The sequence below is a fragment of the Phyllostomus discolor genome, chromosome X (assembly GCF_004126475.2).
Source record: "Phyllostomus discolor isolate MPI-MPIP mPhyDis1 chromosome X, mPhyDis1.pri.v3, whole genome shotgun sequence".
Taxonomy (NCBI): Eukaryota; Metazoa; Chordata; class Mammalia; order Chiroptera; family Phyllostomidae; genus Phyllostomus; species Phyllostomus discolor.
Genome location: NC_050198.1, coordinates 38,535,858 through 38,558,625, shown reverse-complemented (window position 1 = coordinate 38,558,625; position 22,768 = coordinate 38,535,858). Strand labels below are relative to the sequence as shown.

Here is a 22,768-nt window from a genome sequence, read left to right as displayed (position 1 = left end):
CTCCTCCCCTGGAGGGGGCGGGGCACCCAAGCAACCGTAGGCCGGTCGTCGCTACCCGAGAGACTAGGGGAAGGTACGTTTGACACCAGGAAAAGTAGCGGGTGGTGGATATCACTGGGGAGCGTCCTGTGGGCAGGCCGAGGCTTACGGGCTCGGGCTTCCTTCTAAAACAACCACCTTCACACTTCTTGCTGGCTTTCTGGGTTAGGGAGGGGCTTGTGTGTTTTACCTCCGGGTCCCACAGTAAGACACCGGAAGCCGGAAGTTGGAATTTTAGCCGCGGGAGGAGGGCAGAGCTACTACGGAATCGGGACTTTCTTGGAGCGACGGCGCCCGAGGATCGCTCGGGGCTCGCTGCTCCGGCCCATCTCACGTAGGACGGATTCTGCTGACAGGTGTGGTCCTCTTTCCTGAAGACAGGAAGACAGGGTACCATTGGTGGGCGTTCCGCCGCCTCCTAGGTTCCCCCGGACATCCAGGTTTTCTACTCCTGTTGGGCCCCGTGTTTTTCTACCTCTCGCTTCTAGAGCCCCGGCCCAGGCGGTGCCAATGCAGGACCCAAGTTACTTTGGTGGCTAGTGGGACTGTTTCCACCTGTCCCTCCTCTGCTGCCGCGGAGTTTGACCACACCCCTAGTTCTTGCATGATTCTAGTTCGGAGACTTTTTCTGTTCATCAAACTTGGCTGCATTTGAAGTTGTTAAAATTGTTTAAAAAGGCCCCAATACAGTTTGGCAGCTATCTTATTTCATGTGCCTCCATTTGTTCACTTTGCGAAAACGATTAATGTCTACCTGACCTCATACCGTTTGTGTGACTAGAGGATGAATGGGCCATTCTGGCATGTTCAAAGAACAGCAAGAAGGCCACTATGGCTGGAGCAGAGTGAGTGAGGTACTTGGAGAGGAAGCAATGGGGGATCAGATGGTACAGGATCTTGTAGGCCCTTGGGACTTTGGCTTTTACACGAAGGGCAATGAGGAGCCATGATAGGTCTGATTAGAGGAAGGGCATGATTGGAATTACTTTTTAGGCTGATTTTTCTGGCCAGATGTAGTGATTAAGGTTAGGAACAGGGTGACCTATTAGGAGGTTATTGCAGTAATACTCCAAGTGAGAGACAATGGTGCTTTGAGTGTTTCCTTATGAAATGTTTCAAAAATATACAAAAGTAGGAAGAACGGTATTGTAAATCCCAAGTACCCACATCCCAGCTTCAACAGTTATCAACTCATGGCTAATTTTGTTTAATTTATACCCTTTGCAATCTTCTGTTATTATTTTCAATTGCTTTATTGAGATATAATTCACACGACAACATTCACCCATTTAAATAGTACAGTTCACTGTTTTTAGTGTATTCACAGAGTTCTACAACCATTACCAGTAATTCCTGAACATTTTTATCACTCCAAAAAGAAACCCTGTACCCTTTGGATAGCACCCCCATCACTCCATCTCCCCTACCTCTAAGCATCCACTAATCTTTCTGTCTTTATGTATTTACTTATTCCGTACTTTTCATATAATGCAGTCATACAATATGTAGTCTTCTGTGAGTCGTTTCTTTTTCTTAGCATACGCTTTGCAGGATTTGTCCATGTTGTAGCATGTGACTGTACTAGATTTTGTTTACTCATCAGTTGATAGACATTTGGGTTGTTTCCACTCTTTGGCTGTTATGTAATGCTGCTGTGAGCATTTGTGTATAGACATGTGTTTTCTTTTGGGTATACACCTAGGAGTTTCCCCATTATCTTGAAGTGAATTTTAGACACCATCTATCAGTATTTCAGTATGCATCTCCAAGAAAGGACTTTGAAAAAAACATAACCACAATACCACTATCACACCCAAGATAATTAACATTAATTGCTTAGTGTCATCAAGTAGATTCAGGGACACATGTTGATAGCATTTCCTGATGTATTAGATGTGAGCTGTGAGAGACAGGATCAAGAAGGACTCTAAGATATTTGTCCTGATAACTGGAGAGTGGATTTGCCATCAACTGATAAGGAAGGCTGTAGGGAACTGGCTTTTGGGAACTGTCAGGAGTGCATTTTTAGATAGGTTAATTTTGGGAGGACTACTAGATTCCAAGTGGACATGTTGAGTTTGATATGTGAGTCTGGAAGTCAAGAAAGAAGTCTGATTTGGGGCATCATAAACATTAAGGTGGGGGTTAAAGCTGTGTCACTGGATGGAATTAATACTGGAGTGGCATTAGATAGACAGGAGAAGAGATCCCAGAACATAGCCCTGGGGCACCTCAACATGAAGGGATGGATTAAGAAGAAGGATTCAGTGAGAGAGACTGAACTGGAGCAGCCAGTGAGGTAGAGGGAAAACCAGGAGAGTGAGCTGTTCTGGAAGTTTAGGGAAGGATCAGAGGTTGGTCAGATACTGCTGATGGGTTAGTGGGGTGTTCAGTGGAATAGTCAAATGTTCAAGTTTATCTGGTGTTAAAGCCCGTCTGCTCAGGCCTGGAGATTTGAGATTGGCCTGTTACTCCAGGTAGTCAGTCTTGGGCAGGATTTGAAAAGGCTCCAGGTGGGTTCTATCACACATGGCCTGCCTCTGCTTTAGTTCACAAGAGAATGGGAACAGCTCAGCGCGTCTCTCTGCTTCACTGTCTCAGGCTGTGAGCCCAGCTCCTACTTTGGGATTCCTCAGCACATGTCTGATGCCAGATGTCCCCATTGGCCCCCTTAGTTCCAGGGAACACTTATCAGATTCTGATCAGTTTCCTTGAAGCCCCTCTTACTAAGTGTATTAATTTCCTAGGGCTGCTGTAAAATATGACCATAAACCGAGTGGCTTAAAACAACAGAAATTTATCCTTTTCCAATTCTGAAGGCCAGAAGTATGAAATCAACTATCGGCAGGGCCCTTCTCCCTCCTGAGGCTGTAGGGGAGGATCTTTCCTGCTTCTTCCAGCTTCTAGTGCCTCCAGGCATTCCTTGGATTGTAGCCACACCACTTCAGGCTCTGCCTCCACCTTCACATGGCTTTTCCTCTGTCAGTGTCTTCTGTTTTATCTCTTATAAGGACACCTGTCACTGGATTTAGGGACCACCCTAGTCTAGGATGATCTCTCAAGATTCTTCACTTAATTACATCTGCAAAGACCCTTCTTCCAAATAAGGTCATGCCCACAGGTTCTGAGGGTCAGGACATGGACATATCTTGTTGGTGGCAGTCATTCAACCCACTGCACTAGGTGAGGGGCCAACAGCCTTCACTCCTGCTTGGAGATGTTGTGTATGGGGTAGGATTCCCACCACACAGACACCTCCCTCCAAAAGTCATCCTCTTCTGATTTCTTCCCTTTGGTGAAATTCTTCATTTCAACTTACAGCCCAGAACAGGCACTAGACAGAGTTATAACCAATGCTGAGCCATGGCCTTTCTAAGTCCTACATATGGGCATACGCCTCCCTTTGGAATGGGAGTATGTGTCACCTTTTAGACCAGAAAGCCCATTTAACACCCTATTACACTTGCCAAAGTGCTCGGCATTCTGCTTAAAGTGTGGCCCCCAAACCACTGCACAGACTGCGCTCCTTGTCCTGCAGGGTAAGAGTTCTGCACAGGTCTCGTGTGATACCTGCACTGCCTTTTCCTTCCAGACCTTGACTTGTTGGATGATCAGGCCCCCCTGGAAGAGCCAGCTCTGTGAGATGGTGCAGCCCAGCAGTGGCCCGGCTGGGGACCAGGACGTGCTGGGTGAAGAATCTTCTCTGGGGAAGTCGGCCATGCTCCACCTGCCTTCAGAGCAGGGTGCTCCCGAGACCTTCCAGCGCTATCTGGAAGAGAATCAAGAGCTCCGAGGTGAGGAGGACAGAGGGGGTGTGGAGTAAAAAGTCAGGGCACCCAGTTGTGCTGGGGGGAAGGCTTACTCTTCTCACCTGTGCCTCTGTGTTTACTGGGTTTGGGGGACGGGCGCATCTCAGAGCCAGCTAGTGGTTTAAGCTCAGCTACCCTCCTTTGTTTTAGGTGGGGTTCCCTGGAAGCATATTGTTAGATGGAGAATAATGTGCAGGAAGTTTCTTGTGCTCTGAGTGCTTTGAGGACCAAAACTGGGGAAGAGAAGGGAAGGACAGGAAAGAAACGGGTGGACAGAGGGAGAGCTGGGCTGCGGTGCAGGCTGACCCTACAGGGAGCTGGAATGACCCTTCCGAAGTGCCCCAAGTTGGGCCAACATGGCCAGGCCTTTATAGTTCCATACTGATTAGTCATTAAGGGCTAACTATCCTGGGAAGGAGCGAGACTTGGTTTGGGTCTCCTAAGAGGGGGAGTGGCCTGCCTGGGAAGGGCTTGTGGGCTGATTTGAGAAAGGGAGGAGTCTTTGGCTCCCAACCCTGGGCTAGGTGCCTAGCAGCTTTGTGAAGAGCCCTCAGCTAAAGGGACTTCTTTCAGCAGCCCCTTCCTAGCCAGCAGCTGGTAGTCGAGTTTCTTTCTGGCCATCCCATCCCTGTCTCCATCACAGCCCCCACTCACTCACTGTCCTCACCTGGATCAGGAGCAGCTTTTCCAGGTCCCAGTGGCTGTGGTACTGTGCCCCTCAGGTGACATGGCTGTCCTTGGGTGCTGTACATCCCCTCCCTCTCCCGTGTGACAGTGGGGCCCTCCTCATGGTCATGCCCTTGGGGCTCCAAATCTGGCCTGCCACTCCTTCAATACTTATGAGTAGCCCCAGGTGCCCAGGGGGCACCCCTAGCTTCTAATTCAAAGAGACTCTTGTGTTTCTGCTGTGGGGACCGTCTAACCTGCTGAGCCCAGAGCTGTAGGGAGGAGCGCACAGACTCCCAGGTGGGCCATGGGCAGTGATGGGGTATGCAGCCCCTTTTGCTTTATCCCTTGGTTCATGCTGGGAACTTAGGGCTTGTAAAGGTCACAGCCCCTATGTACACCATGTCCTGGAGGGTGGCGCCTCATGCTTGTGTAAATTGCCTCCAGACCAGTGTCTCTGTTGTCTTCAGTCAGCTGTCCACTATTGTAGTGGACTGGTGAGTTGGCATGTGACACAACCAGTGGAGGTCATAGGCATAAGGCCACTACTCCACCTCTTTTGCTGGATAGTGTGTCCCCTGGTGTGATGGGATGTTATGTGGGGCCCTGTGCTGGCAAGTCATATGCTCTGTCAGCCTCAGAGACTGATCTAGCTGAGGCCCTGCAGTCAGAGTGCCAAACCTGTGCCTGGAATATATCTCTTTTTCCTGTCAAGAGAAATTAATTGTCTTTCCTTCCAGGATGGAAGGGGTCCAGTGCAGTCAGCTTGCCCCCAAGAGGCTGGTTGGTCTCCTGGATGCCTGGCCTGCTTTGGAGACAGCCCTGTTTGGAGCACAGAGAGCCAACAAGACCCGCCTGCCCTTAGGGCTGAGTTCTCCACCTCAGTGCTCAGACATCCAGTGATATCTGGGCATTGCAGGGTATTGAGCAGCGTTTCTGGCCTTCACCCACTAGTTGCTAGTAGCACCCCTCCAGTTATGATCACCAACAGTGTTCCCAGAGGTTGTCAACTGTCTTGCTCTGTTGGGGCCACATGGAGTTGACAGCCAGGTTGGGGATGGGAAGACAGCTCATCCTCCACAGCTATGTGCATGTCCTCTGCTTGCCCTCAGGAGAGCACTCTGGCAAGGGGGACTCAAGTGAGAGTGTGGTAAGCCCCCAGTGCAAGGACTGTGGCACCTCTGGTTCCCTCACAGGGAGCTTAGGCTCCAGTGGCAGGTGGAGGCCTTGTGGCTGCATGGCTTTCACCTGTGCTACCTGACCCACCCTTATGCAGTGGGTTGGCTACATGGGTTTCTGCTAAATAGGTGCTGTGTGTCAGGCCCTGGGCCAAACCCCTGAGGTCTTGAAGGTGTCTCTCCCCCTTGATGTTCATGATTGTATCTGTGGAGGAGGGGGCAGAAGGCAGGACATAGACTTTGATTGGAATGTGTTGGGGGAAATTGTATGGAAGAACTTGCATGTACCTAGTGTCAGAGTCCATTTATGTGACATGTCCAGGAGAGGTGAGTCCAGAGAAACAGATGAGTGGTTGCCACCAGATGAGGGGCTGGGGAAACAGATGAGGGGCTGGGGACACTGGGGAAGTGACTGCTGGTAGGTATGGGGTTTCTTTTAGGAGTGATGCAGATGTTCTGGAACTAGTTAGACGTGATGGGTTCACAGCTTTGTGAATACATTAAAACCGTTGAATGACTATATATAGTTTACCCTTTAACAACATGGGAATCAGGGGCACTGACCCCCACACAGTTGAATATCTTTATATAACTTGATTCACCGAAAACTTAACTGTAGTGCTCTCTCAGTACCCACAAGAGGTTGAGTCCAGGACTCCTCCCCAACCCCATGCTAAAATCTACGGATGCTCAATTCCCTTATATAAAAAGGCGGAGGCCCTGGCTGGTGTGGCTCAGTGAATTGAGCACTGGCCTACAATCCAAAAGGTTGCTGGCTCTATTCCCAGTCAGGACACAAGCCTGGTTGCGGGCCAGGTCCCCAGTTGGGGGTGTGTGAGAGGCAACCGCACATTGATGTTTCTCTCCCTCTCTTTCTCCCTCCTTTCCCCTCTCTCTAAACATTAAACAAAAATCTTAAACAAAATAAAATAAAAAGGTGGGGACTACTGCATACAGTAGGCCCTGCACATCCATGTTTTCCCAGCCATGGATGAAAAACACCATTTCAGTCTGAGATTGGTTGAATCTTCGGATGCGAAACCCAGGGATGCTGAGGGCCTACTTTATGTTTATTGAAAAATATCCAGATATAAGTGGACCTGAGCAGTTCAAACCCATGTTGGTCAAGGGTCAGCTATACTTTAAAATAGACTTTTCCCCTTGTTATTGAATTTATTTGAGTGATACTGGTTAACAAAATTATACAGCTTTCAGGTGCCCAATTCCATAAAACATCATATGTACACTGTACTGTGTGTTCATCACTCCAAGTCAAGTCTCCCTCCATCACCATTTATCTCCCCTATACCCTCCTCTACCCTCCCACTTCCCTCTCTCTGGCAATCTCTACACTGTTGTCCGTGTTCATGAGTTTTTTACCTTCTTCTTTTTTAAAAATAATCCCAATAGTTAAAACAATGACTTTGATGTTCTGTGCATTTTACCTCAATGGAAAAATAAATTGTACCTGAGCTGAGCCTTGGACAGGGGCTGGGCAGGCCTGTAACAGGCGGAGGTTGGTGCGGGAATAGTGTACCTAGGGCAGGAGGGCTTTGAGTTTCTGCAGGGGACGAGTCACACAGGGACAGTAGAGTGCAGAAGGTAGCTTTGGAGCCAGGCTCAGAAGCCCCTGAAGTTCCAGTGAAAGAAATATTCCATCAGCAGGAGCTAGTTAGGTAGTCAAGGGTTTTGGCCAGAGGGTGGGTGACACAAAGCTACTGCCTGCCCCCATTTTCTATAGCTCTGTAGTTGCTAGAACCTTTGCACATCACTGATTAGTTTTGTCACCCCTGATGGTCTGCTGCTGCTTGGGGTGTCCCCCGGGTGTGTGGGTCGCCTTTCCATGGCCTCTGCTGAGTGTGTGGCATTTACAAATGCCCATCCTTCAGCGTGGTGAGAGCGGGACTGGTTGTTTCTTGGATTTGTGTTGTGCACCAGGTACTTTGTCTGCTCTTTCATTTAACCCTCCTCATCCTGTCAGATGGGTACAATTGTCCCCGCTGAATCTGCAGATGAGGACGGTGAGTCTCAGAGAGGTGAGTAACTGGTCCACTTCAAGCCCTCTGGCCCTCCCAGGCTGCAGCCAGCAGGGTCACAGGGAAGTTTGCCCTAGTGGTCATCCCCTGAGTGTGCAGGTGGGTCAGGACCTACCGATCCCAAAGACAGTGACCGACTGCGCACCCTAGGGCAGGCATGCCTGTAACTACCACCAGAATACAAATGAGTTCCAGGAATCACTTACAAATAAAGTGACATTTGGGACACACTTCTGAGTGAAGCCAATGTGTTCAGTATTTTGTTGGAGAAATCTAGGGGCATATCATTAGCATAATTGACTTTGAAAGTGTTTCATAAAATAAAAGTGTTTTGAAGCCTTCTCTCCGTGTGAGAGGCAGCATGGTTTTATGGGGAAGGCGCCTCGACAGGCCCAGGGAGAGGCTGGCAGGCCAGTGGCCAGGCCTTACCTCCCCTCTGCCATTTCCTCTGCTACCAGATGCCATCCGGCAGAGTAACCAGATGCTGAGAGAATGCTGTGAGGAGCTGCAGCGTTTTCAAGGCAGCCAGAGGGAGGAGAAGGAGTTCCTTGTACAGAAATTCCAGGAGGCCAGGAAACTGGTGGAGAGACTGAATCTGGAGAAGTTTGACCTGAAGAGGCAGAGGGAGCAGGCCCTGCAGGAGGTGGAGCACCTAAAGAGATGCCAACAGGTAGCCAAGGGGACAGGGCAGGCCCTTTCCCAGGTGTGGGAGAGCTAGGGGCTCTGGCCACCTGTGTCACCAGCCATATGCATTCTGAAAACCCACAGAGATGTCATCGTTTCCAGAGAGGTCTCCCAGAACAACCTCAGGAGTGGTGGTTACTACAGAGGGATTACTGCGGAGCGGTCGGGGAGGGGACGACTGAGTCTCAACCCTGGGCTGCAGTAGCCTGAGGCCACAGAGGACCTGGGTTCAGACAGTGTGATGAGGGCGGCCAGACAGTGGAGAGTTTGGATAGCTCTTGAATTTTGTTGCTGGTGGAGGTCTTCTGGAAACAGTGACAGTCCATCTTACCTTTTAGTGACCCTGGGCCTGTGGAAGGGAGCATGTACTTTTGTCGCTGTCTTTGTGTCTTGCCTCCCTTGACACAAAGTCTCAGAGAGGCTGAGAGACTCCTGTGGGGCTCTGCCCTCACGACCTGGTCATCAGCCTTATGAGACTTGAGGTCCCTCTGCGCTCTGGTGTCCCTGGGTCTCATCATTCTCTGTCTGTAGAGATGAAGAGGGGCTTGGGAATGTGGGCTTAGGGGACTAACCCCTCTCCACTGTCTCAGTCGCCTTGCTGGGGTCAGCAGACTCCTGGAGGTGAGAGGTGAAGTGAGCAGGGGCGCCAAGGGCAGGGGAGAAGCCTTCAAGGTGACACATCTTAGTGCTCGCAGGCTGCCCTAGGGTTTGGGGTCCCCTGGAGTGGGCAGCTGGTGAGAAAGCATTGCTGACAGGAAGTGGCTTTTTTTGTTCATGTAGCAGATGGCTGAGGACAAGGCCTCGGTGAAAGCCCAGGTGACATCCTTGCTGGGGGAGCTCCAGGAGAGCCAGAGTCGCTTGGAGGCTGCCACCAAGGATCGGCAGGCTCTGGAGGGCAGGTGAGTGGGGAGGGAAAGCCCACCAGGGAGGCCACTGGCAGGGTGCTTGAGAATAACGAGGCAGTTTGGGAGCCTCCAGGGGTCCCTCTGTGGGAGGACAGCCTGGAGGACTTGATGAGCGAGTGCGTGGGGCACTGGGGCAGGTATGTAGCCGAGCTGTGAACTGGGTATCTGGGACCTGGATCCCAGCAGCACTTCTGGGCTCTCTGACTTTTTGCTGGAGTTTGAATTATTTCCTTATGTGGCATTTGTGGGGGCACAGGTGCATACCTGAGATCCACAGAGTCTCTGGAAGTACTCCCAGTGCCTTCATGGCTGAGATTTATTACTGGGAAGGGTACCCTCAGGACCCTCAAGGACAGAGGACACAGGTCAGGGGTGGAGAACCCCAGGCCTCAGGCTTCCTCTCCCCCTCAATCCCATGAGGGGCCTGCCAAGTACTCTCCCTCTTCAACAGTGAAAAATGTGTCACTGCAGACCCAGAGAACCAACCCACCTGAGACCCAGCGCCCCAGGTTTTATTGGGGGCTGGTCACGTGGGCCCCCTGTGCCATACCAAATGCCCCACTCCCAAAGGAGAGCAGGTGCTCCACGTAACCCACCCTATTGTGCAAATAGTCCAGGCGCAGGGACCACCATTATCAGTAGGGAAATTGTCACATCGACCCAGGGGACGTGCACCGGCTCACGGCCCATGTGCCCACCACCTGAGGGCCAGTGTTGCAAGTGGCCCTTCTGAAGCTGGTCACCTCAGGCCTGCCAGTTGTTCTTTTCTGCAAAGAAGGGTTCCCACAAGTGAAGCCATTGCATCAACGGGCACGGCTGTTTCTTTGGTTCCCATGCCATCCAGCTGCTGCCCTGCAGGAGGATGTCCTGCTGACAGGGGTGGCCCCAGCTTCCCCAGTGCAGTAGGGGATCAGGGTGCATTAGGTGTGTCGGGGGCACTTTCCTGAAAGAGGGTTGAGGAGCAGTCAGGAGTTTTCCCCACCCATCATCAGAGTGATATGGAAGACAGTGTGAAGATGCTTCCATCTGGAAATCAGGCCGTGAGGAAAGGCTCAGCCTCACTGTTTCTTGCTCACGGCATTCTGCTGCTTTCTCCTATATACTCTTCTGTACCTCTGTGTTTCTAAAGTCACGTGTTGTTTTGAGGAGAGTTTGCGGCTTTTCTTGCCTTTTTTCTGTGCACATTATAGAAGCTGCTGGAGGATTTATGTTGTCAGTGCAGTTTCACAGCTGACTTGGGTCAGTTAAGCACTCCACAGGGGCATTTACTCTGGCAGCTATAGGCTCTTGGGCAGTCTCTGTTCCTGCCCCTCCCTGATGTAGCTGAGCATATAAACGCTGAGCTGGACTGCTCAGGACACAATACCTTGCTTGTGTCTCTCAGATCATTCAATGTGGCCGTTTGCACAGCCTCGAACTTCGCACGCACGCCTGCCCTATGAGTCTCTGGATTGTCACGTTGGAACGATCCTCCCCCGTCTCCAGGGCCCCTGGCAGGCAGCATTCCATCTGGTGATGATGGCAGCTGCACCTAGGTTTTATCCGATCACAGAGGGAAATGTGGGTTCAACATACTTGGACAGATGTAGAAAACCAGACCAGTGACAACCCCCACTAACCTCCTCCCACCCAGAACCATCCACCATCGCCTTGCTGTGGGAACTGTGGAAGGCCTCAGGGTAGTGGGATGACATGACTGGAACCTGGAACTGGAGGTTTAGGAAATACGAGTGTGGAGATGGGAGACTGGGGGCCATGGGGCATATGAGGCCTGGATTAGAAGACTGGGGGCTGTGGGGGGACCCAGGGGAGAAGAGATGAGCTGTTATAGTGGGAGTATAGAAGGAAAGAGGAATTCCCTGCCAAGGCTGTTGCGTCTCTCAGGCAGGTAGGTGGGAGGCTGTTCTTACAGGTGTGGGTGTTTGTATCTCCAAATGAGCCACTGAGGTGGGCCGGCCACCTCCTTGCCATTGCTAGAACAGCAACTGGGGCGGGGGGAAGCATTGCTCGAGTGCACTGACCCTGCCTCTCCCTCTAGCAGCCCCACCTCATTTCTTACCTTACCCCTCCCCTGACCTTCTAGAAAGGCCTGTTTTTGCTGGCTGCCTCTACTTCCTCTCCTGCCAATCGCACCTGACCCTTCCACTGAGATTGCTCTGGCCAGGGCCCCCAGCACCCACCTGTTAGAACCTAACGGGTAGTTCCGAGGGGCTCCTCTGCCCTGGCCCCATCACATCTTCTGGGATTACCTCCTTTACCTTTGAAGGGGCTTTCACATGGATGTCATAAATCTGAACTTGAGCCCCAGGTCTCCTTGCCACCTGCATCTGGTTGTTGGCCAGGCCCTGCATTGATACAAATGTGTTGCCGCTAACCTGGTGCCCTGCAGTTGTCCCTGTGTCCAGTGACAGTGCCTGCCCTTCTCATGCTGTGCTGGCTCAGCATTGACAGGATATTCTGAACTCTGACTCCTCCCTGTGCCCTGCTCCCAGTGCCTGTCCTCTCCCCGAAGACTGCAGAGCTTCTAGTTCACTGTCTCCCAGCTTCCTTCTGCTGGCAGTCCTCAGCACAGCAGGGGTGCTGCAAGCACCCTTGCTCCTGCTGGGGCCCTACTGTGACTTCCTTGTTCCTCCATGCCAGGGCCCGGGCAGCCAGCGAGCAGGCCCGGCAGCTGGAGAGCGAGCGGGAGGCACTGCAGCAGCAGCACAGTGTGCAGGTGGATCAGCTGCGCATGCAGAACCAGAGTATGGAGGCTGCCCTGCGCATGGAGCGCCAGGCTGCCTCAGAGGAGAAGTGAGTGGGCATTCAATATGGGAGGGATGGAGACCAGACAGCTGTTGGTGGCTTTCTGGCTTTTGGGGGAAGCCCTTCTAGGGACTCTGTGGCTGAGGGCTGGGTTTGGTGCCTTACCGTTATCACACCCAAATGATTTCATCTTTGATACGGTAACATTCTCCATTTTCCAGTCCCTATTCACACTCCACCATTTGGCTCATGTGTTAACAGCATCTGGTCCAGGATCCTTCATTCTTTTTGCTGGCATACCTTTTGAGTATCCTTTAATCTAGAATAGTCCTGCCTGCCTATGTTTTTCTTGAAGTTGACTTTTTTTTTCTTTTAAAGATTTTATTTTTTTATTTATTTTTAGAGATAGGTGAAGGGAGGGAGAGGGAGAGACACATTCATTGCCTCTCTCGCTTGCCCTCAAATGGGGACTTGGCTCACAACCCAGGCACGTGCCCTGACTGGGAATTGAACCAGCAACCTTTTGGTTCACGGGCTGGCGCTCAATCCACAGAGCCACACCAGCCAGGGCTGAAGTTGACTTTTTTAAAGTATGCAGGACAGTTCTATTTTATTATAAACATTTATTTTTATACTCTAACAAATACTTGTTTTAAGGAAAATGATATTAACTATTTAGCCAAGCATGCCTCAGGGCTGATGGCCTTTAGGGCACAAATGTGCCCTGGGAGCCCCATTCAGATTTGTGGAGGGAAGAAAGAGGGTGGAGTTGGAAGTAGGAGAAGCTATGGCTGGACCAAGACAAGGTGGTTTCTCCAGCAAAAGCTCCTTTTTCTTAGGCGGAAGCTGGCCCAGCTACAGGTAGCCTATCACCAGCTCTTCCAAGACTATGACAACCACATCAAGAACAGCATGGCGAACAGCGAACGCAACCGAGTGAGTATGGCAGGGACTTCCCTGGGACTACCTAGGACTGAACTGACCTTAGTTCCTCTCCCATGGGGCCTGCTCTCCCAGATTTGTGGATAATTGGCTTTGGGGAGGGATACTCGACTTGTCCTAGAGTTTGGTCAAGGCTGCAGTGTGATGGCTTAGGGCCAGCCATGGGGCATGGGAACACGTGGGCTGTGCTGCTAGCTGCCTGTGCTGGGTCCTTTAGCTACCCATCACCACTTGGCTCCTGGCTCGGATTTCCTCAGGAATGCTTCTACTCCAGTGTTAAAGTCCACTGGGAACCCTTTTGTAGTTTGTCCTTATTAGGCCTGTACTGGGTTCAGTTTCCAGCAATCACAATTTAAGAAGGAGCTCGTGAAATACGAACATACCCAGAGGAGGCTTTGAAGGGTACAGCCTGAAACTGGTTATATAGGAAGAGTTAATTACAAAACTGGCCATTTGATCTTCAGAGGGAAGGCTGGGTGGTATGTGCGCGTGCATCTGTGTGTCTGTGGGAGTGCATCTATGCAGGTATCTATCTGCACATGTGTCTGTGTGTGCAGCTGTTTGTGTGCCCATGTATTTGTACTGTGACTGCACCTGTGTGTGTGCCTGACTGTTGTGTCTGTGTGTGAGTGTGTTTGTGAGGAAACGGCAGGCCCCTGACTAGGTGGCAGAGTGGGAGGACTGATGATGGGTTTTGGCTCAGTGGGCGTGTGGTGAAGTGTTAGTTTTTAGACCAGGTCAGTGTGGAGTGGATGGCCTCAGGAGGGAGTGTGGCCCCTGTCCTCTGAAGGGTTGGAGGAGGGCTGTCAGCTGGGGATTCTGGGAAGGGAATGTCAGCCTGGGTGGGAGGTTGTGCCAGATAACCTCAGAAGTCCCCTCTTAGGCCTCCACCTTTCCTGTGCCCTACACACACTGATATCTGTGGTTGGTGGGCCAGCTGGGTCCGATTTTTTTTTCTCTTGGTTTTTCTCATCTGAAGTAGCAGCCAGCCTGGGGCTAGCACGACTGCAGCCCTGGGCCAGCTCCAGCTTCGTCAGCTCCCCTCGCCTATCCCTAGGGAATGCAGCTGGAAGATCTCAGGCAGCAGCTCCAGCAGGCTGAGGAGGCCCTGGTGGCTAAACAGGAAGTGATTGACAAGCTGAAAGAGGAGGCTGAGCAGCACAAGATTGTGATGGAGACCGTTCCGGTGCTGAAGGCCCAGGTGAGGGCTCTGCTCTGTGGTTTGCATGTGGGCGAGTAGACCAGGCCCACTGGTGCTGGGACCTGGCATGCCTCTGGTGTCATTTTGCAGTGGCTTCTTGGAAGCTCTTCGAGCCCCTTGCACTGGTCCTTGACCTCTCAGTATACTTGGAGTGACTCTGTCTGTGCCATGGGCTGTGGGAGGTGGGAGTGGGCTCTGCCTTGCCCCCTGGTGCCCAGCACGGAGTGTCCAATGAATGTCTGATGGGGGGGTCATGATCCCCTCTCTTGGCTTTGTCAGGCGGATATCTACAAGGCAGATTTCCAGGCTGAGAGGCAGGCGCGGGAGAAGCTGGCTGAGAAGAAGGAGCTCCTGCAGGAGCAGCTGGAGCAGCTACAGCGGGAGTATAGCAGGTTGAAGGCCAGCTGTCAGGAGTCCGCCAGGTAGGCCTTGGAGCACGTGCCTCAGAGCAGTTTGTGCAAAGGAGGATGGGTGCTGTCGGGGCTTCAGTAGTAATTGCGAGAGACTGAGTGCTTCTGGCTTGTCCAGGTGGGGTGAGCTGGCCCTTTCTCTCCCTGCCTATCACCCTTGTCCTCCTGTCAGCTTTGTGTGCCATTTGGAGCTTGGCTTGCGTTTACTGATTGGATGCTTTCTCTTCTCAAAGGATTGAAGATATGAGGAAGCGGCACGTAGAGGTCTCCCAGCCCCCCTTGGCCCCTGCCCCAGGTGAGTGAGCTGCAGGAGGAAGGGTACGGGAGGGCAAGGTGCTGGCAGCCCATGGAGCCTAGGCGGTGGGTGTTTGTGTTGGCTGCCCCTCCTTATTGGTACCCCCCACCCAGGGGAGTTGCTAAAGGGAAGGTGGTGGTGACCCTGGTAGTTGGATCTGATGGATGGTCCCATTAAGTCTCAGTACTTTCTCTCTCCTCCCCTCCCTGCAGTTTGTGCTATAACCAGTGCCTGTTCTTTTTCCGCAGCTCACCAGTCCTTTCCCTTGCCCCCCCAGAGGAGAAGCCCCCCAGAGGATCCACCTGACTACTGTTGTCCCAAGTGCCAGTATCAGGCTCCTGATATCGACACCCTGCAGATACATGTCATGGAGTGCATTCAGTAGGGCCGCCCGCCGATGAACAGCCCAGGACAGTGCAGTTTGTGCTTTCTTCTCCTGCCTGTCTAGTCCTGACTTACAGGTTAGGTGACAAACGGCGGGCCACTTCTTTGAGCCCCAAGAGCTAGCTGCAGGGAGTTCTGCTTCAGCTCCGCCATCTGCTGGTTGGTCTCTTCTAGGGTACACAGCGTCCCAGCTAGGCCCGATATGCTGCTCTTTCTGTTCGTTCTGTCTGCTTGAACCACTTGCCTCCAGGGCTCCCTCTTCTTCCACCTCAACTGGGGAAGTCAAGAATCAAGGCTGGGGCTCTCAGAACTGCTTCACAGCTTGAGATGGCAGGGGGCCTTCCTTTCGGCCCAGGTCCAGCACATGGTGGTGCTGGTGCACTCGAGGGCTGTGTGCTCTTCCGCTGGGAGGCTGCACCATGGCGTTTGGGTTGTCAGTCATTTTATTGCCATAAAAAACACCTCAGTGAAAACCCATGTGCATCAATCATGTGTGTCTTTGGGTTGGATTCTTAGAAGCAAGCGGCCGCACTGAGCATCTGCGAATGGGGTTGGTGGTGCTGGTGCCCCCCAGTGTGGTTTCCTGCTCTCCCTTCATTCCCCATAGCCTTGCCCCAGTGAGGGGTATCAAGCTGTGGGCTTTTGCCATCCACCAGGTGTATAGTTCTCTATTAAGAGTGAGCTTGAGCATCTTTCAGAGCTTCAGGGTTCTTTTTCAATTCTGGCGTGAATGGCTTGTTTGTGTTTTTTGCCCATTTTGCTATTAGGCCGTTAGCATTTGTTCCCTGGTTTGTAGGAGCTCTTTGGTCATTAATGGGATCAGCTTTTCTGTGTGATGGAAGCTGCGATGACCTTTCCCTACTGTGACTTTGCACTAGCATGTTTTGAAGTTTGTCATCTTTGTGTAGTCACGTTTATCCGCTTTTCCTCCACTGCTTTGGGTTTGGAGTTGCAGCCACCTCATGGTCTGACGGGGAATGCTCTTCACAGGTACACTTTACCTTTCCTTTCCCCAGCACTGAAGCATGCTGTTGTTCTCCCCGAGAGCATTGCCCTCTGGCCTGAGTGGCAGTGGCCACGTTTCATCACATTCTAGAAGTTTGGGACGCTGTTCCTTGCATCAGTCCTATACGCCCTGGCTTTGCAAACGAAAGCCACTTGGCAATCACTGGCAGATTACAAATACCAGAGGACTCTTGCTTGTTGTTTTGCAAGATTCTGAATATTTCCTAGGATGTCAAAGCCATAGGCATTTACCCTGTAACATTGTTTAAAAAAAAAAAAAGGACAGTGGAAATGGAGGAAGAATACACATCATTTACTCCTTGGTGCCCTGGCCCTCGATCCTGCCTTCCTGCAAGCTCCCCTGTGTAGGAATGGGATGTTGCTAATCTATCCCTGGGCCTTCTCACATGGTTGTCTGCTGCTTGGCAGTGAGAGGGCTGACTAGAAGTAGGGCTTAAGTCTCATGCTGGAAGACGGCCAGCAGCTCCTTCTGAAAACAAGCCTGGACTAAGAGGTTTCTTGGTCTCTCCGGGGCTAGGACTGACTCCCATTTCCTGAAGCCCAGATGTCTAAATGCAGATTGTGCTTCAGGGAAAAATTAAAGATGCAGCCTGGTTCTCCACCCATGGGTGCTACATTTCAATCCTAATACCTCAGTTTTCTCAAGAGCACTTTTAGGTTTTTGAGGATGTATTAGTTTCCCATGGCTGCTGTAAAAAATGACCACAAACTCAGTGGCTTGAAACACCAGGAATTCATTTTTTTACCAGTTTCAGAGGCCAGAAGTCTGAAATCCAGTTGTGGGCGGGGTTGGTTGCTTCTGAAGAATCAGTTCCAGGCTACCCTGCCAGCTTCTGGTGGCAGCCCTTAGTGTTCTTTGGCTGGTAGATGTGTCACTGCACTCTCTGCCTCCATGGTTACATGGCCTCTTCTCCTAGGCTGACCATGTCTTCTCTTCTGTCTCTTACGAGGACACAAGTCATTGGATTTAGGACTCACCTCTGCCATCCAGGAGGATCTCACCTCAAGATCCTTATCTTCATTATATCCACAAATAAGTTTGTGGATATATCCATAAATTTGTTTTTCCAAATAAGGTCACATTTACAAGTTCTGGAAGTCAGGATGTGTGCATACTTTAGGGGGTCACCATTCAACCCAGTATGGGGCATCTTTTGGAGTCCACAGATTAGGACAAGTGCAGTTGCAGGCAGGTGTCTTCAGGACCCGCAGCTGTGTTAGATGGCACGTTCCCCAGGCTGATGGTGGCCACTGAGCTGCAAAAGCACATGGTGCTTTATGGCAAGGAAAGCTGGAGTTTGGTGCAGGGCAGGCCCTTGCAGGCGTGGAGACTGTTGTTTCTTAGGACATCTCGTCTCCAGCTGGTCACTGCTACTGGAGCCAGCGGATGTGGGCGGAGAAGGGGGTAGGCTGCAGTGTGATGGGGCTGTTAGACCACCTGTGCCCTGAGTAGTGGCTGCTGGCTGGCTCTCGTGGTGGGCTTCATGCTTCTAACAGGGTGAACAAAGGCACATAGAAGCCCTTCTCTTACCAGCTCCCTCTTCTGGAAGGTGGTTGAAAGAAAGAAGGTGAGATACAGGAACAGTGAGACAGGTGAACATTCTCTTCCCGGGAACTTTCCTCAGGCTCTGATGGGGTGGTACCCGTATGGGCCACACAGCTGCAGTAGCAGTTGGGAATCTTACAGTTTCCCTCCTAGTCCCTGGACCACCTGAGTCGGGCCCACACATGGCACTGGGCAGTGGCTGGGAGATGCTGCTCTTTGGAACCTTGTCTTTTGTCTCTTTCCTTCTGTTGGGCCAACTCTATACTCCACACCAGACAATTTTAAAAAGATTTGATTTATTTATTTTTAAAGAGAGGGAGAGAAACATCAATGTGTGAGAGAAACATCAATCACTTGCCTTCTACACACCCTTCAACTGGGACCGGACCAGCAACCGAGGTGTGCCCCCTGACTGGGAACCAAACGGCCTTTCACTTAGCTGGATGACAATCAACCGAGCCACACCAGTCAGGGCTCCATACCAAAGATTTTAAACCAGGCTGTTTGCCCAGAAAAGAGGGGTTCTACTTCCTTTCTGACTTGACTTAGGTTGGGTTTCTGGAACAAGTGGTGGGATGCTTCCTGTGAGGCAAGTAGCATGCCTGAGTTATTAGCCATGACCGTATGATTTTCCAGGCTGAGTCTAGGGGGTAGAGATGCACAGCTGAAAGCACATCCTGCTGGAACCTGTGTTGTTCCCCGTTCACACACACGCCATCTGTGTTACCAGCTGCTTGATGCTCGAGAGAAATCCAGGTGGCCAGTAAAATAAGCACAATAAAAAGCACTTCTCTTGAGCTAGTAACTAAAACAACACAGACTCCAACTAAAACAAAAAGCAATTTTAAAGTGCAGCAAATAAAGACTTCTGGTGCTCCGCTGGCAAGGTGCAGGGGACAGGCCTGTAATGCTACACCTCCTATGTGGCAGGATGGAACAAGCACTCAGGAAGTGTCCTTAACCTGTTTAACTGTAAGAGTCAGGTACACACAGTGACTTTGGCACTGTAGAGGAGCTCATTGAACCATCATTTGTAGCCACCAAAAGCCACAGAGAAAAAACAAGCTGCATGTCAACCACATGCACCTGCACAGCCAGTGTTGTGAGCATCTTGTGATAATGGAACACACTATGTAGCATGTTGGTGTGAAAAAACCAATAGACAAAGTTATGTATAAGGTGTGACCCCAATAAAAAAGTACAGGCTGCAGATGCCCACCCTGCTACCATGTGGGTGGGAAAATGGTACTGTCATTGAACTTTCCAAAAGAAAAAAGGCCCTTTCTCTTATGCATACAAATCAGTATTTATGTATGAAATTATATGATGCTTTATTAAGTAAGCTGTTGCAGCACTCATAATTTTTCTACATAAAAGTTTGTATAACATTAGGAATGTCTCCTCTTTGCTTGATAAAATTGTTTAGACCTAATGGATTTCATGTAGGTGATGGTAGATTTTAAACCACTGATTCAATTTCCTTGAAATTCAATTTAGTCCTACTAAGGTTTTTTTTATTTCTTGAAAAAGTTATATTTTCCTAGCACAATGTTCAGTTAATCACTTTTACTAACATTTTTATTTTTAAAAAGATTGTACTTATTCTCCTTTAGAGAGGGGGGGAGGAAGAAAGGGAGAGAACCATCAATGTGTGGTTGCCTCTTGCATGCCCCCTACTGGGGATCTGGCCTGCAACCCAGGCATGTGCCCTGACTGGGAATCGAACCGTTGACCTTTTGGTTCACAGTCTAGCACTCAATCCTCTGAGCCACACCAGCCAGGGGATAGGCCAAATGATTTATATGTATGACCCATGGACATGTACTAAGGGGGAGGAATGCTGGTGGGAAGGGTGCTGTAGTGTGGAGGGGAATAAAAGAGAAAAAAAATGGGACAGCTGTAATAGTATAATCAATAAAATAAAAAAAAGATAAGCAAGGTAACATGGCAGTGCAAAAAGAGAATAAAACGTCTCTGGACAGCAAACTCAGTCAGGAAGACTGTCATGGAAATGACAGAGAATTCAAGATTGCAGTTATGAAGTAACTCGATGAGATTGAGAAAACTCAGAAAGGCACATCTGTGAGCTCAGAAACAAACTTAACAAACTAAAGGGGTGCATCTCCAAAGAGCTTGAAACTGTCAGGGAGAACCAAACAAATTGTGGAGCTGAGGAACTCAACAAATGGGATGAAGCATATCGGAAATAGCATTAGAAAGCATTGAGCCCTGGCTGGCATAGCTCAGTGGATTGAGCTCGGGCTGCGAACCAAGCATCGCAGGTTCGATTCCCAGTCAGGGCACATGCCTGGGTTGCAGGCCATGACCCCCAGCAACCGCACATTGATGTTTGCTCTCTCTCTCTCTCTCTCTCTCTCTCTCTCTCTCTCTCTCTCTCCCTCTCTCTCCCCCTCCCTCCCTCCCTCCCTCCCTCCCTCCCTCCCTTTCCTCTCTAAAAATAAATAAATAAATAATCTTAAAAAATTAAAAAAAAGAAAGCATTGAAAATATAGCAGACCACATGGAAGGGAGAATTATTAGCGAGCTTGAAGGCAGAAATCTAGAAATGTTTCAGGGGGTAGGGGGAAGAGGAAAGAGAACTAACATTTTAAAAGTAGGAATGAATTCCATGAGAACTATCTGACTCCATAGGAAAGAGCAACATCAGGAGAATGGGTTTCCCAGAGGGATGCAGGGGGAGAGGGGAACAGAGAGTCTATTCAGAGGGATAATCAGTGAGAACTTCCCAAACCTGTGGAAGGAGCTGGACGTTCAAATACAAGAGGCTAACGGAATACCTACATATCTCAACACAGAAGGACCTCCCCCAAGGCACATTGTATGAAAACTGTCAGAAGTTAATGACCCGGAAAGAGTTCTCAAGGCAGTCAGGGAGAAAAGACAGTAACCTGCCAGGGAAACACCTTCAGGTCATCGTCAGAGTTTTCAGTAGAAACCCTACAAGGCTGGAAAGAATGGAATGGTATATTCCAAATATTGAAAGAGAGAAACCAGCAAAGTTACCCTTTAGGTATGAAAACGAAATGAAGGCATTCCCAGACAAACAAAAGCTGTGGGAATTTGTTATACCAGCCCTGCAGTGAAAGACATGCGGAAAGGAGCTCTTGCACCTACAACAAACAGACAAAATACACAGAACTGTGAGTAAGATGGCAGTCGGAAGCAGGAAATCGCAACGTTACCTCAGAACAGGGTATCAGACACTGAATTATAACAGTGGTTAAAGGGCAAAAGATGTGAAAATTAACTATAACTACTGCACATGGTAATGGGTGCACAACGTGAAAAGGGATCCTTTGTGATAACGGAAGCATACAAGAGGAGGGGGAAAGGGCTCACCTGGTCCAGGCAAAGGAAGAGAAAGAGCAAGGAGGAGAAAGGGGACTATTGTGTCCAGGAGACACTTTATACAGATCTCATGGTAGCCACAAAACAAAAATCCAGAGCCGAGACACGAAACTGGCAAACAAGGGGAGGTGGGGAAAAGAATCCCATCGAGAACCACTACACTCAAACAACAGACAGAAACACGAGGGAAAAGAAACAACGGTCATACAGAGCAATCGGAAAACAAAAGGTAAAATGGCTCTAGTAAGTCCTCATGCGTCCAGGATCACCCTTCTGAGCGCCTCGGTCCCTCCCTCACGTCTGCAGAAGAGAGAGCCTTCTGTTGTGGCCGGTGGGGACAGATGTTCACAGAGCTCCAGCTTGAGCAATGAGCACAGCCCCCTTGAATCCTTTCTGGAGGCCCTTTCTCAGGCCTAGGGTAGTTTCCTCACACACATGTGCTGATCAGCATTCTCCTGAGTAACCCAGGGGTCCTCTGCACATCCCCAGGGTCCTGTCTGCCTGATGCTCTTGATCTACAGTCGGCTCTCCCTCCGTCTCCTGCAAAGCCCAGAATCAGTCTACTTGCGTAGCCCGACAGATGGGCGGCTGATGCTGCTGGGTTGCTGTGAAACAAGTCAGATCACTTCCTTCTTCTGTTCAAGAAAATCGGCAGAGGGGACCCTTACTCAGGCACAAAGCCGAAGACCTAAAACTCCCGATGTGATCTGGCCTGCTTTCCTCTCTGGTTTTAAGCACTCCCACTCTTTCCCTTGCTCATTCTGATTCAGCCACACTGGCCTCTTCTCGCTTTCTAAACTACCTGGCCCTTGTGCTGCCTCAGAGCCTTTGCACTGGCTCTGACCTGTCCGGGACTCTCTTCCCCTGGGTTTCCACCTGACTCACTTCCCGACTTCCTTCAGGTCCTCAAATGCCACCCCTGCAGAGAGGATTTCCTGGCCCCACTATTTAAAATTGCAACCCTCCTCCCCTCCCCGCTGCGTTACGCATTACCCCTGCCATATGCCCAACTCCTGGAGTAGTGCCTGCCTGGCACAGAATAGTCCCAAACACGTGTTGTCCTTAACCAGCCCATGATCTCTCACCCTGCTCTTGTCTACTCTCTTTCTTGGGCCCGGAATGCTCCTGGCCAGCCCTGGATCTCCCTCACCCTTCTCTAACAGATGGGGAAGAAGTGGTGGGTAGGCGCACATTGCTTGAGATACAACGGGGACAGTGGGGAGTTGTCCGATATGGAGGAGTCTGGGTGCAGCGCAGCCAGCGGAGGGTTCTGCACAGAGAGGGAGAAGGGCCACCTGATAGCTAGAGAGGACCCTAGTGCCTCCCGTGTTCAGAAAGGGCTGAGGGCAGACAAGGCAGAAACGGGGAGACTGGCATCCAGGCGAGAGTCAAGAGCGGCTTGGACCCTGGCCTTTCCTGTATGCCAGCAGCTTGCAGGTGGCATACAGCAAACATACAGAGAACGGCGTGTGTGGGGAGTAGATGAGCGATCTGACTGACGGGGGGTTGATTGCTCTCCATCCGAGTGGTTGA

At 50.6% G+C, this 22,768-nt stretch overlaps 1 protein-coding gene across 4 annotated transcripts; it reads left to right on the top strand.

Moving 5' to 3' along the window:
• The first annotated feature begins 34 nt into the window (after positions 1 to 34).
• Positions 35 to 19,076, top strand: IKBKG (inhibitor of nuclear factor kappa B kinase regulatory subunit gamma). 4 transcript variants are annotated; one of them, XR_004901028.1, is made up of 10 exons: positions 35 to 395; positions 3,632 to 3,833; positions 8,187 to 8,398; positions 9,193 to 9,311; positions 11,958 to 12,110; positions 12,902 to 12,998; positions 14,062 to 14,205; positions 14,485 to 14,627; positions 14,788 to 14,910; positions 15,159 to 15,245. XR_004901028.1 is itself a non-coding variant. In XM_036016748.1 (10 exons), exons 2-10 carry the CDS (start codon positions 3,647 to 3,649, stop codon positions 15,293 to 15,295), a joined length of 1,251 nt encoding a protein of 416 aa, XP_035872641.1. In that variant the 5' UTR covers positions 40 to 395; positions 3,632 to 3,646; the 3' UTR covers positions 15,296 to 19,076. The 4 variants fall into 4 exon arrangements, 3 of the variants coding, with proteins under 3 accessions (XP_035872641.1, XP_028378093.1, XP_028378091.1); XM_036016748.1 differs by having other exon boundaries at positions 40 to 395; positions 9,196 to 9,311; positions 14,849 to 14,910; positions 15,159 to 19,076; XM_028522292.2 differs by having other exon boundaries at positions 40 to 395; positions 12,902 to 12,977; positions 14,849 to 14,910; positions 15,159 to 19,076.
• The last annotated feature ends 3,692 nt before the right edge of the window (positions 19,077 to 22,768 follow it).